This window comes from Antennarius striatus, chromosome 22, assembly GCF_040054535.1.
Source record: "Antennarius striatus isolate MH-2024 chromosome 22, ASM4005453v1, whole genome shotgun sequence".
In the NCBI taxonomy this organism is placed as follows: domain Eukaryota; kingdom Metazoa; phylum Chordata; class Actinopteri; order Lophiiformes; family Antennariidae; genus Antennarius; species Antennarius striatus.
The window spans coordinates 708,545-722,150 of NC_090797.1; the positions used below are offsets into that span (position 1 = coordinate 708,545).

The following is a 13,606-nucleotide window of genomic DNA, read 5'->3' on the forward strand; positions in this document are numbered from 1 at the left end:
GGGGTCTAGAATCTGCTGATCCTACAAAAACATTCGTGGAACAATTCGGACCGGTCAACACGGGGGTGTCTTTGGAGCGACCAGGGAGGGCACCACACCTGTCCTACTCAGGTGAGCTCCAACCTTTGTTTTTTGGAGGTTCTGTTTTTTGGGGATCCTCGTTTCCGTTTCTTGTCACGCGGCTGTTTGTCTGTTGGTGGATTTTGTGACATTTAGTGGATCAACTACAGCTGGGGAACCTGGGATATGTAGTTCATCAGTTATTTAGTTTGAATGTTTGAGTAAATCTTGTTAACAGAACATCTCTAATTCCTTTAAAAAATTCAATTTCCTCTGTAAACACGACTGATCCAGATGAAATTATGATTTATAAATTGTTATAAATTATGACATCACTTTAATTTTTAAAAATAATTTATAGTTAATCACAAAACAACCAGTTAAAATATTCATGCAACTCTTTCTAATAATTTCTATTTCTAATAAATAAAAATAAATCTCAACTGAATTGAAATCTTGTTTTTTGCTGTCAAAAAATGGTAAAGAAGACATTTTGAATTTGAAATTTTGATTTAAAAAAAATTAAATACAGGAAAATGATTAAATTTCAAAACAAATGTTGTAGACAGAGGATTCTGCATCTGTGCTGCAACCCTTCCTGTTTGTTAACAGATGGAGATCCTGAACGGAACCTTCAGGTTGTTGGTTCAGAGCCCATCCGGTGACCGTTTTTATGTTCAATGTTTGTTTCTGAAATTGTCAAACTTTTCTGCCTGTGCGTAAAAACGTCAAGCATTTATTTAAACTCTGAACCACAGATGATCTTTAAAATCAAACAAGACAGAAAACCTTTTCGTTTCAGACGTTTATTTATGAAATCGTTTTTCTTTTCTGCTGAAACTCAAAATATTTGAAAATGAAAAAATTTGAAAAGACTGATTCTGTCTCAGAACGACTTCGTCTGGTTCCCATGGTTACAGACCGGTCTGGTTTTACAGACTGCTGGTGTCCACCTTCAGGTCCTTGGCGACCAGGCCGGCGGTCACTGGGTGCATCGTCCCCCTGTGAGCCACAAACGCTGACACGGCTTCTTTCCGGTATTTGTCAAAGTTAAAAACTTCCCTGGGGAAAAAAAAAAAATCAAAATTAAATTTGAAACAAAACTTGAAGTTTCTGCAGAAATGTCGCCGTGGTAACGCACCTGAGCAGCGGCCGCGTGAACTTCATCCTGCCCTGTTCCGTCGCCATCTTCAGCGCCGTGGCAACCGCCTCCTCCCACCTGGAGCGGACGCACAGCCGGAGCCACCTGGGGTGAGAACAGCCAATCAGCAGCTGCCGTGCAGCTGGACGGGGCGGGTCTTAGAGAGAGAGAGACCCTCACCTGACGCGGATCTCACTGTTCATGTAGGCATTGAGATTGTAGACCTCCTGCATCTTCATCACGTGGGTCAGAGGAAGAGGATCCTGAGGGGACAGGAAGTGGTCTGTAGTGGACGCTAGTGGTCTCTAGTGGACTCTAGTGGTCTGAGGGGTTTACCTCCTGAAGCAAGAGGGACAGGAACTCAATGACCTGGTGGGACGACAGCGTCTTCAGATCGGACTCCTTGAAGCTGCTCAGGTCCTGGTCTTTGGCCTGAGGGGGGGCGCCAGGCTGGAAGTTTGAGTCCCATCATGAGAAACTAAGACAGGCAGGTCCAGGTCTTACCTTTATCCACCTCTGGGACAGAGCGATGCAAGCGTCCGCCAGCGTGGTGTCGTACCTGAAGCACATCGGAAGAACACAACACAGGGGTTTAGAGGAGGTCTGGTAGACCTGGGGGAGGTCTGGTAGACCTGGGGGAGGTCTGGTAGACCTGGGGGAGGTCTGGTAGACCTGGGGGAGGTCTGGTAGACCTGGGGGAGGTCTGGTAGACCTGGGGGAGGTCTGAGGAGGTCCACTCACTGGGGTTTAACTGGGGGCATCCCGGGCGTGTGCATCCAGGCGTTCCAGTCGACCTTGTTCAGAATGTCAACCTGAGGCACAAACAGGAAACTGGGGTCAGACGGGTCATGGGGGATTAGGCCGGGTAAGGGGGGTCAGAGCCCCACTTCCTGGTCCTACCTTCTCCTTGAAGTAGGTGAACAGGTAGGACTTCCACTCGTCCGACGTGACGCTGCCGTAGGCAAACATCTGGATGTAGGACTTGATGAAACCCATGAACACCTCTGAGGGGGGTGGGAAGAGACGAGGCGGGTCAGGAGGGGGCGGGCTCAGGGTCCAGGTGTGCGGGGGTCTTACCTGGGCCCCCCATCAGCTCCTCCAGGTGGTAGAGCAGGGCGAAGCCCTTCTCGTAGGGCACCGAGGAGAAGGCGTCGTCAGGGTCCACCTCCTCCAGGGAGGGCACCAGGTTGGTCAGGGGGTTGTTGGCTCCGAAGGTGTTCACCTGAGGGACACGCCCACAGGAAGTCAGGAACCGGGATGGGTTGGGGGCTCAAACCCAGATGGGGTCGGGTCCTCACCGAGTCCTGCAGCTCCTTCCAGCCCCCCCCGGCCTTGAACTGCCTGAACTGCTCCCCCTGCAGCCGCTGGCCGATCATGCGCTCCAGGTAGACCGTGTGACCCTCGTTCAACCTGAGCAAGACAGGAAGTCAGGCGGTTATCGCCATGGAAACGCCCCACGCTTGCATCCACTGGGGGGGGCGGAGTCAAACGCGTACCAGAAGTGCTCCCAGGTCCGGTTGGTCACCAGGTTCCCGGTCCAGCTGTGGGAGATCTCGTGGGCGATCACCTGACAGGAAGAAGGACAGGAGAGCGAGTGATGGCGCCACGGCGCGAATCAAACATCCACCGGCGGAGACAGGAGGCGTTAGAGGGACTCACGTTGGACAGAGACCTGTCCCCCGCCTGTAGAGAGACGACAAACAGCTGGTCAGTGAGGGCCCCGCCCATTTTGTGTGTGTGTGTGTGTGTGAGTACGCACCAGCAGCGTGGGCGTGGTGAAGGTCAGACACGGGTTCTCCATCCCCCCGTAGGGGAACGACGGGGGCAGAACCAGGATGTCGTACTGGCCCCAGACGTACGGCCCCGCCAGCTCCTCTGCCGTCTTCAGCATCGTCTCCGTCTGACGGGAGGTTGTGAGTTCAACGCCCACGTGTCACCATGGTAACATGGAAACACGTCAAAACGTTTGTTTGCACCGCTTCTTTACCTCTGAGAACTCGAACGCCGCTCTGTCCACCAGCTCCTTCTCCGACCAGACTCTGGACCGGGGTCCGATCTCCCTGTCGACCAATCAGAGCACAGAGATGTTTACCTGCCGCAGGTGGAGCCGGGATCGCCGCTCAGGCGAGGCGAGGACGACTTACCTGCTCTCCAGAGCCCCGACCACGATGGCGATCAGGTAGGACGGCATGGGCACCTGGGGTCAAAGGTCAAACCGGTTAGCAACCAGAACTAGAACCACTTCCTGGTTAATCAGCGAATGAGAGCGGACCCACCGGCTGGCGGAACCTGTAGATGGACCGGTTGTTGTCCTGGGGGTCCACTTCCTGTCCGTCTCTGATGGCGCTCATCACCGCCACCAAGTCTTTAGGGACGGACACCTGAGAGACAAAACGCAGGTCACAGGACGAAAGGAGACATGTCGGACAGACGAGATGCACCTGTCAGACAACGCTCGGGTCACTCTGACAGGCAGGCCGACAGGCGGGCATTACCTGGGCGTAGTAGGTGTGTTTGATGGACGGGCTGTCCTGACAGGGGATCATGCTCCTGCAGTGATGCGCCTGCAAGACAAGGCACAGGGAACAGTGGTGAGTTTGGGGATTCAACACGAGAGCTGCTGTGGTTTCACTGGTCCTTGCATAAACTACTTCCTGTCCTTGAGTAAGCCACTTCCTGCTAACCGTCGCTCGTTTGTGAAACAAACAGGAAGTGAAGAAAGTTAACCGTCTGCTCACCTGACACTGGCTGAACAGGTACGGCTGCTTCTTCCCGGCCGTCTGCTCGGGCGTGAGCCACTGCAGCGCCTTCGCCGAAGGCGACGTCTCGTAGGTCACTTCCACGACCACGTGCTGCCCTCTGGACAGTGGGAAACGCAAACATGTTAGCAACACGTTAGCCGCACGCCGCGCTCAATGGGTGTCACGCATTAGACCGAGGAGGAGGAGACGTCACCTGGAGAGGTCAAAAGGCAGCGCCACGTCCAGCGGCGTCCCCTTGAAGCTGTGTTTGGGGCCCATCGTAAAGCGCGCCGCCTGGCCATTTGCGCTCACGGAGATGATCTTCAGGTCTCTGGTGTCCAAAGTCTGCAGCAGATCAATCAAGTTTGATTAATGAGATTGATATCAGCCCCGTCAGGCCGCACACGCCTGCTGATAGACAGCCTGCAAGTCAAAGTCCAGGGAATAAACCTGAGATGTTCACTGAGTAAACTGCAGATTATAAATACATCAATCACCTGATCACAGGTAAGCACACCTGTTTAACATGAGTTACCAAGTCCAGACAGAGCCAGCCTGAAGCAGTGACGTCATCAGAATAAAAATATATTTAATTTTTTGTTTGCCTGCCTGCAGTTTTTTTTTCCATTTAAGCTTTTATGTTTTATTTTATATATTTCTCTACAACTATAATTTTATTTGTGTTAAGATGAATTGATTCAATTTTGTAGAATTGATTTAGTCCACATTATTATTTACAAAGATGTCGCTTCCGCGTTTTTACGCTGAGACGAAATTCAGCCGGAAATGACGAAAAAAAAGTAGCAAAACTACTTCATTAAAACTCAAACTGAGATGCGCCACTTTAAATAAATGTGTCTAAAACGTATGAATAAAATTTTTAATTATAATCAGTATGGATAATTTATAACTAAGAATTAATTTAAGAACATTAAAGTGATTAAATATTAGAAACCATCGGTTTATTGATGGACCCCTTCACGGACAATAAATACGGTCTGAAATCTAAGACTCATTCATTCATCGGCTCCGTTAGCCACCGCGGCTAACACGGAGCCGCACCGGGAGCCCTTCACGTTACCAGAGCGGAGAACCGGTCCTCCAGAGCCTCCACCGTCAGCTCCACCTTCCCTCTGATGACGTGTCTGACGAAGTCCAGGTGGAGCGTGAGGTTCAGGTGTTTGGTGGCGCACCTGCCGAGGGACGCGAAGGAGCAAGGGTCGGCCGACATGTTGATCTGTCCGGGAGGAACGGAGAGACTGAGCCGGCTGTCAGGGGTCCGCGGTGGTGTTACAACCGGAACGTGCTCTGGTCACATCCGGTGAGTGGCTTTTCAAAATATAACTACCGAGAGAAAGAAACACAGGCTTTTATTTTGAAAAGTAGATTACCGGAACTTCCTCTGCAAATATCCGTTGAGCGGTTTTTCAAAATAAGTCAGCAGCAGACGAGGGAAGCAAATGCGAGCTTTTATTTTTCAACTAAAACGGAACTGTTCATCCAAAAAAGTTATAGCGACTGTATAAATAATTATATGACGTATTATTTACTCTTTACTCTATAAAAACAGTCAAATACGAGTCGTGCTTCCACGTTTTTAATGCTTGTATGTGTACGTTGTGTTATGTTACCCCACTACGTCATATTTCTGTATTTACCGGTGTCCGCCGCTAGGGGCCCCCAGAGGTCCTCTTCGTCGCTCGTCTCCACCTGCAATGGAGGAGCCGAGGATGAGCCGCAGAGTACGCGGAGCTCCGATGCCGTCATGACGGACCCTTTCGCCGCTTCGCTCCGCCGTGAGGCGGCGGACAGTGGGGACAGCCGCCGTCCGTGGGCCCGCTTCTCCTCGTGGCTGGAGTGCGTGTGTGTGGTGACCTTCGACCTGGAGCTCGGGCAGGCCATCGAGGTGGGAGCGTCGTTAGCTTGGCATGTTAGCATCAGCCGGCAATGAACGGCACAAATAAAACCATAGATAAATGAATAAATTATTGATTAACACGACGGGAATCATTTTGATTAAAAAATATTGATGAACTATAAACGTCGTGAATGATTTCAATGATCCTTTGGGGTGAATGGGGCATCGAACTATTTCCATGACAACAGCTCATGTTTACATCCCGTTTTAACAGCCGATGTTAACATTATGGTCTAATCATGAATAAGAATAAAATTGACTTGTCATGAGACTTAATCGTGGTACATAAACAAGCGGACAAAAGTTAAATTTCTGTTGTTTTAAATGGAGTCCGGTGGGGGTTCATTCTGTGTGAGCGTGTGTTGCTCTTTGAAGCTGGCAGCTGAAGTAAACACGTTAAATGTAAAATATTATTAGTTATTTTTGAAGTCCTGGACATAATTTAGTGAATTTGAACTATATTCTTGTGTATCTGACCCTTTTGGGTTCGTTAATTTATTTGATTATTGACACGAACAGAACTCCATTAGAAAAACTGTCATTTTAAAATATTACCTCTCTAGTCACTCAGGTGTGTGTGTGTGTGTGTGTGTGTGTGTGTGTGTGTGTGTTTTCAGCTGGTTTATCCTCAGGACGTGAAACTCACAGAGAAAGAGGTAAGTCAGCTGTCCTCTGATTATCAATCAGCGTATTGATGAGTTTATTGATCCTGATTCTCTCTAATCTTTATCAGAAAACCAGCATCTGCTACCTGTCCTTCCCAGACTCTTACTCAGGTAAGTACAGCTGATTAGCCGTCTGTGTGTGTGTGTGTGTGTGTGTGTGCGAAGGGTTGAAGGTCACACCTGATTTCCCAGGATGCCTTGGGGACACTCAGTTCAGCTTCCGGTTGCGTCAGTCGGTCGGTCGCAGGGCTCCAAAGGTCAGAGAAGACGTTTACAACGGCGACGCTCCCGTCGCCCTGCAGGTGAGGACACGCCCTCATCATCATCATCATCATCATCATCTTCATCTTCATCACGTCCCTCTGTCCCTGCAGGCCGAGGCGTCCCACTTCTTCGGTTACGTGTATTTCAGACAAGTGAAGGACGTCTCTGTGAAGAGAGGGTACTTCCAGAAGGTCAGAGGTCACTCCCCCTCCCCTCCCCCCCTCACGTCCCATTTGATTGGCTGCTGACTGGTCATGTGACTCTGCCCTCAGTCCCTGGTGCTGGTGTCCCGGTTCCCGTACGTCCACCTGTTCCATTCGCTGCTGCAGATCATCGCACCCGAGTTCTTCGACAAGCTGGAACCGGTCCTGGAGACAGGTGATGATGTCATGCTCGCGTCACAGCACCGGGCCAATCAGATTGGAGCCTTATGACATCACTGCTGAGGTTGTTTTCCGTCCTAACAGTGTGTAACGAGATCGACCAATGGCCGCCACCCGTTCCTGGACAGACCCTCAACCTGCCAGTGATGGGCGTGGTCTTACAGGTGTGGGGGAGGGGGGGCTTGGTCTGTCTGGGGGGGCGGGGCTTGTGAATTACAGTGAATTAAATGTATGTTGTTGTTTTTTTAGGTTCGAATTCCTTCCAAATCGGACAAACTGGGAGGAAGTCCCGTCAGGAACACGCCCACTGAGGTCAGGAAGGGGCGGGGCTTCATCACTGAGTCAGCACGAACGAACAATAAAGTTTTTTTTCGACCCCCAGAACCTCCTGCCGGCTCCAACCCTCCTGCCCACCATCCACGAGCTGGACCTGTTCAGGTCCGCCCCCCACCCTGATTATTAACACACAACGATTGATTATTGATTTTTAATGTTTTTGTTTTTTTTCATCCTGACCTTTGACCTCAGGTGCTTCCAGTCGGTCCTTGTGCACCTGCAGATGCTCTGGGAGCTCACGCTGCTGGGGGAGCCGCTGATCGTCATGGCGCCGTCGCCCACCGTCTCCTCGGAAACCGTTCTGGCTCTCATCAGGTATCGTCCAATCAGAACGCTCCGTTCTCAAAACGGGATTATATTGATGTCCGGGCTGACGTTTCCACAGCAACCATTTATATAAACACGTAAACAGCAGGAGGTGCTGGTAGTGTTGCCGTGGTAACCAGAGCATCTCTCTCAGCTCCATCAGCCCGCTGAAGTTCTGCTGCGACTTCCGGCCGTACTTCACCGTCCACGACAGCGAGTTCAGGGAGTTCACCACCAGGACCCAGGCCCCGTGAGTCCCACGCCCCTGAACGCACCTTAATGCACCATAATGCACCATAATTTACCTGAATGCACCTTAACACACCAAAAAACACCTGAACACAGCTGAAGGGACCTGAACGGACCTGCTGTACACGTCTGTTTGTTTATTTGTTTGTTTATTCATTAATTAGTTTATTCATTGATTGTTTGTTTGTTTGGTTGTTGTCCAGCCCCAGCGTGCTCCTGGGCGTCACCAACCCGTTCTTCATCAAGACCTTCCAGAACTGGCCTCACGTGATCCGACTGGGAGAATTGAAGATGGCAGGTAAACAAGTAAACAAGTACATAAACAAGTTTGGAATGCGCCAGAGGGGAATGCCCCGCCTGGCCCCGCCCCCTGTCCCACCCCGCCTCTCACCACCCTGTTCTTCAGGTGACCTCCCCAAACAGGTGAAGGTGAAGAAGCCGTCCAAACTGAAGGCGCTGGACACCAAACCAGGTCACATGACTGAGGTGATGACACGTTCACCAGGGGGTGGGGCTTCACTCCTGACACACCTTTACTTCCGTCTGCAGGCATCTACACTTCCTACAGGACCTTCCTGCACAAAGACAAGATCCTGATCAAACGGCTGCTGAAGGTAGGTGGGAGGGGCCAAGGGACAGGTGAGTCCTGACCAATCAGAGTGCAGAACGCCGTCTGTGTGTGCAGGGCATCCAGAGGAAGCGTCCGTCGGAGGTCCAGAGCGTCATCCTGAGGAGACACCTGCTGGAGCTCACGCAGAGCTTCATCATCCCCCTGGTGAGCCAATCAGATCGCTCCGTGAGCCGCCAGCCGCTCTGATTGGTCGGTAAGTGTTGCTGACGTTCCGCTGTCTCGGCAGGAGCGCTACATGGCCAGCCTGATGCCCCTTCAGAGATCCGTCACTCCCTGGAAGGTAAACTGGAAGTGGCGATGATGTCACGATGATGTCACTCTTGATGTCACACCAGGCGTTTTGTTTTCCAGACTCCGCCCCAGATCCGCCCCTTCAGTCAGGACGACTTCCTGGCCACGCTGGAGCATGCCGGGCCCCAGCTCACCTCGCCGCTCAAAGGTGATTGGATAGGGCTGTACAGGTGAGCCGAGGGGTGGGGCGGGAGGGACCACGCCCACCTGTTGGGTTCTAGAGCCACTTCCTGTTTCCTGTCTCCTGACAGGAAGTTCCTCAGGTGTCAGAACTTTGACGGGTGGTACCGACATCGCCACAGGGAGATGAGCCAGAAGCTGGAGAGTCTCCACCTGGAGGCCATCTGTGACGCTGTGAGTCAGGTGTCGTTGATGTCATCAGGGCGCCGTTAAAGGGGCGGGGCTAACAGCTGATGTTCCCTCCAGGATTTGCTGGGCTGGACCAGAGACAAGTCTGAGGTGGAGATCGTGGACCTGGTGCTGAAGCTCAGGGAGAAGCAGGTGATTGGGAGTGGCATAATAGAGGGGCGGGGCGCTGATATGGGCGGGGCTCCAGTCTGACTCAGGTGTGTTCCAGGTGAAGGCGCGGCGCCAGCAGCTGCAGCTGAAGGACAGCGTTCTGGACCGGCTGGACGGGTTCGTGAGCGCCATTGTCGAGTCATTGCCCGGCGACCTGCAGGCGGTCCTGAGCTGAGCGGCTCCGCCCACTGCCGCGATGCGTTCAAGTGCATCAGGAGCTCCCGTCTGCATCGTGAGTTTCAGCCGTGACTCCTCCCTCAAGGTTTAGAACAAACAACCGATTTTTTTCTCCGATAAATAAAAACCTTTTTTTTCTCCGAACTGAAAAAAGACTCGTTTTCTAACAAAAATAAATCTAATTTTAAATTAGATTCTTATTGTTTGACAGATTTGAACAGATGTTATTTTTCTATCACAGCTGAATGTAAACGCTTTTATTTACTAGCAAACTGTCAGTAGATATTTATTTGTTTTGAGAAATAAAGAATCGGAATCACTCGAACGTTTCTTTTTTTTTTTCTTGAATTTCAGATGAGAAAAAATGTTTTTAGAAAGGACTGATAAAAATTTATTACGAAATATTTTTACTATTCCAGTTATCAAATATAAAAACGTTTACCTGCATTCATTTTCATGTAAACATTTTAAATGTTTTGAGTCAGAATTATAAAATTTTAATAATAATACAAGTTTTGAATTTTTTTGTTGAAATTATATTAAATAATACAATATAAATATAAAAGTATAATACAATATTAAAGATAAATTAATATAAAAAAATCATTTAAATTGAGAAAGAATATAAATTATAAAAATGGCAATATTTTTTAATAAACCTCATTAAATTAAAAATATTATTAAATTTGACAAATTCAAAAAACCAAATGTTAAAGGTAAACAGAATCACACCAAGTGTTTGTGGAATCTTTATTTACAGTGACTGTCGTTTGTTTGTTGACAGACAGAAAGCGTTTTATTTAGTTTCTTCTTCGGGGGTGTTGGCTACCGTTTGCCCACCACCCACCACGGCGCCCCCTGCAGCCGGGCGACACTCTGCTTCTCCTGGGGGCTGAAGTGCAGGATGGTAAGGATGGCGTTTAGCGTCTGCTTCCTGCCGCCGGCGTCCTGCAGCGTCAGGAAGCGGAACACGATGTTCTTCAGGTACTCCATGTTGGCGCCTTCGCGGCTCTGATCCCGGATGAGTTTGTCCAGCTGCGCCCTCAGATGCTCCGCCTCCTCCTCGTGCCGCTCGCCGTTAGCGATTAGCTTAGCCTGCAGCCGGTGGACGTCGTCCTCCAGGCGGTGCTTCTGCCGCCGCAGCCCCCCCAGCTCCACCTCCATCCTGGCGAGCTGCTCGGAGTAGAGAAGCAACGCCGGCTCGTTGGACGTTGCCCGCCGCAGGGCGTGGCCGACAGCGTCGCCCTCCGTTGCCTCCACCTCCTCCTCCTCTTCCCTCCTCTCGGGGGGGCCGCTGGCGGCGGCGAGCCGCAGCCTCTCCAGCTCGCGGTCCTTCTCCTCCAGCAGCGCCATCGTCCTCTCCCTCTGCTTGTGAAGCTCCGCCTCCAGCTGCAGCAGCTCGTCGCGACGCCGCCCCTCCAGACGCTCCGCCTCCTGCCTGTGGGCGTGCTGCAACTCCGCCTCCTGCCGCCGCCGTTCCTCCAGCTGTTGGCGGTGGTGGGCGTCGGCCTCGTCGCTCTGGATGCGCAGGCTGATGTACTTCTCCTTCAGCTCGCCCAGCTGGTCGCGCAGCTCCTCCAGCTCCCGCGCCTGGCAGCCATCTTTAACGTTCTTGTTCTTCAGCACCACCTGCGCCCGCAGCTTGTAGCGCTCAAACTCCTCCCTCACCTGCCGCAGCTCCTGCTGATAGGATGGCGCCGAGTGCTCGCCGGGGTCCGCCCCCTGCTCCTCCTGCTCCTCCTCCTCCTCCAGCAGGTGGCGCTGCGGCTCCCTCTGCGCCGCCAGCAGCAGCAGCTTCTTCACCTTCTCCAGCTTCTCCTTTAGCGCCAGGAAGTCCAACTGCGAGTCGTCGGCATCGGGCGCCGCGCGGCCGGCCGCCGCCGCCATGGCGAGCGTCTTGTTCTCTGCGTCCAGCTGCAGGAGGCGGTCTCGCAGCCGCTGGGCGTTCCTCTGGTCGCGCTGCCGCGTCTTCTCGCTGGCGCCCAGGACGTCCGACAGCTCGGACACCCGCAGCTCCAGCCCTGCCGCCCGCGCCTCCGCCGCCTGCGCCCGCTGCCGGGCCCGCTCCTCCGCCTCGCTGGCCTTCTGTGTCTCGGCGCCGATCTGCTGCTGGAAGTGTTCCTTCAGCGCCGCCAGCTCGCACCGCAGCTCCTCCACCTGGGGGTTCGGGCGCCCTCGCTCCTCCTCGGCGGCGAGCAGCCGCCGCCGCAGCTCGTCCCGCTCCTCCGTTGCCTCGCTCAGGCGGGCCTCGGACTCCGCTCCCCGGTCGGCTGCGCGAGCCGTGGCCAGGGCGGCGGCGCTGGCGTCCTGGAGGCGGAGCTCGGCATCTTGCCGCCCCGCCCGCTCCTGCTGGAGGAGCCGCTGCAGCTCACGCAACTGCTGGGCGTGGTCGCCCTGCTCCTGCTCGCGCTCGTGCTGCTGCGTGATGACGCGGGCCCGGCTCTCCGCCAGCTGCTCCCGCACCGCCTCTAGCTCCGCCTCCTGCTGCGCGGCGGCGGTGGCCGTCTGCTCCCGCAGCTCCTCCGCTTCCTGCTTCAGCTGCCGCCGGTCGGCCTGGAAACCCGCCTCCATGCGCGACTTCTCCTGTGTGACGGTCGCCAGGGCGCCGGTGAGCGTGCTCAGTTGGCTCCGCAGCCGCGTGACGCGGGGGTCCGCCTCCCGCCGCTCCGAGGCGGCGCTCCCGTTCTCCGAGCCGTCGGTGTCTGACCGCAGTGGCTGGAAAGGAACACAAAGGTTAGCTGTTGATGTCACAGGTGGCAATGATGTCATCAGATACCTACCGCGGCGCCGGACTGGTCTCCTGGCTCTGCCTGCTCCTCCTCGCTCTGCTCCTCCCCCCGGTCGGCGGACGCCGTCGTGTCCTCGCTGTCCTCGCTGTGGAGCGAGCATCCATCGTCGGGGGCTTCCAGGAAGGCGTCTGTCGCGGCGGCGTCCGGCGCAGGCTGCTCCTGATCCCCCTCCTGGGGGGCGCTCAGGACCTTCAGGCTGGCCTCCAGCGCCTCCTTCTCCTTCAGGAGGCTCCTGTAGGCCAGAACCACGTCCCTGAAGCGGGTCTGGTACTGGACCAGCTTCTTCTTCTGGGCCTCGATGGTGTCCAGCAGCTCCTTCCTGCTGGGGCCGCCGCCGAACGACATCCCAAACTTCTCCATGATTCCAGATCGACGTGGTGTGGGGGTTCTGGGGGGGCGGGTCCCCTATGGGACGGGAGCAGAACCGGTTCTGCTCATATTGACCCGGTTAGCTGCAAAAACCAAACAGGTACAGTTGAATTTTAAAGGTTGTTCACGTTTTAATGACGTCACGTGATCATACCGGATGCACGACTTCCGGCTGGTCGGGTTTGTCTGTTAGACCGGAAGTGGATTCTCTGTCAACACGTCACTCCCAAACTTCACACACAGACCGGTGTAGACGTGTCGCTCTGCTTCCGGGTCGAACAGACCCGGATATAAAATGTTTTAACTTTATTTACTGTTAATTTACGATTAACGTGATTAACGTGAAGTAAGACGTAGAATCACGTGATCAAAGTGAACCAGTCGAGTCAAACCGGACGGACGAAACCCGGATCACCCCGCAAACCGGTTCCGGTTCTCACCTGACGCGCAGCCGTCAGCTGACTGGAGGTTTTATATGACGTCAAAACGATTCCCACGTGACCAATCAGATCAGAGATCCTTAAATACATCGATAACTTGGACTTTTATCCGAAGAGACGCGTCCTGTCACCAAACAGCCGCCATGTTGGTCTGACGGAGAGGGAGGAGGCGGGAGGGGGCGGGGATGTCGTGGTGCATTCAAGTCTACCGGAATAAATATAACGAGCTAAATACGAGTAGATTTATTTTTAAAATATAATTTACGATCGTTCAGAACAAACAAAATGCGATTAAAGCAAAAATAATTGATAGTAAATAGATGATTA

The 13,606-nt window shown here is 53.0% G+C and overlaps 3 protein-coding genes across 4 annotated transcripts; 1 reads left to right on the forward strand and 2 right to left on the reverse strand.

Moving 5' to 3' along the window:
* Positions 1 to 856: 856 nt before the first annotated feature.
* On the reverse strand, positions 857 to 5,235 carry lta4h (leukotriene A4 hydrolase). The gene is made up of 19 exons (XM_068306338.1): positions 5,024 to 5,235; positions 4,157 to 4,287; positions 3,940 to 4,060; positions 3,697 to 3,765; positions 3,478 to 3,582; positions 3,346 to 3,398; positions 3,189 to 3,261; positions 2,961 to 3,101; positions 2,861 to 2,884; positions 2,698 to 2,768; positions 2,500 to 2,611; positions 2,279 to 2,423; positions 2,102 to 2,205; positions 1,943 to 2,013; positions 1,706 to 1,760; positions 1,538 to 1,633; positions 1,382 to 1,464; positions 1,202 to 1,306; positions 857 to 1,122 (listed from the first exon to the last, which is right to left on the reverse strand). Exons 1-19 carry the CDS (start codon positions 5,171 to 5,173, stop codon positions 993 to 995), a joined length of 1,839 nt encoding a protein of 612 aa, XP_068162439.1. The 5' UTR covers positions 5,174 to 5,235; the 3' UTR covers positions 857 to 992.
* Positions 5,236 to 5,622: 387 nt separating this feature from the next.
* On the forward strand, positions 5,623 to 10,006 carry dennd6b (DENN/MADD domain containing 6B). 2 transcript variants are annotated; one of them, XR_011034119.1, is made up of 20 exons: positions 5,623 to 5,848; positions 6,478 to 6,516; positions 6,594 to 6,636; positions 6,718 to 6,827; positions 6,900 to 6,980; positions 7,062 to 7,167; positions 7,257 to 7,336; positions 7,422 to 7,484; positions 7,555 to 7,610; positions 7,701 to 7,823; positions 7,969 to 8,064; positions 8,267 to 8,361; positions 8,470 to 8,535; positions 8,613 to 8,677; positions 8,749 to 8,838; positions 8,921 to 8,974; positions 9,046 to 9,133; positions 9,237 to 9,339; positions 9,412 to 9,486; positions 9,563 to 9,628. XR_011034119.1 is itself a non-coding variant. In XM_068306339.1 (20 exons), exons 1-20 carry the CDS (start codon positions 5,708 to 5,710, stop codon positions 9,677 to 9,679), a joined length of 1,713 nt encoding a protein of 570 aa, XP_068162440.1. In that variant the 5' UTR covers positions 5,623 to 5,707; the 3' UTR covers positions 9,680 to 10,006. The 2 variants fall into 2 exon arrangements, 1 of the variants encoding a protein (XP_068162440.1); XM_068306339.1 differs by having other exon boundaries at positions 9,046 to 9,155; positions 9,563 to 10,006.
* Positions 10,007 to 10,423: 417 nt separating this feature from the next.
* On the reverse strand, positions 10,424 to 13,446 carry gcc1 (GRIP and coiled-coil domain containing 1). The gene is made up of 3 exons (XM_068306337.1): positions 13,280 to 13,446; positions 12,462 to 12,922; positions 10,424 to 12,396 (listed from the first exon to the last, which is right to left on the reverse strand). The coding sequence occupies exons 2-3, from the start codon at positions 12,828 to 12,830 to the stop codon at positions 10,507 to 10,509; spliced, it is 2,259 nt and encodes a 752-aa protein (XP_068162438.1). The 5' UTR covers positions 12,831 to 12,922; positions 13,280 to 13,446; the 3' UTR covers positions 10,424 to 10,506.
* Between the last annotated feature and the right edge of the window lie 160 nt (positions 13,447 to 13,606).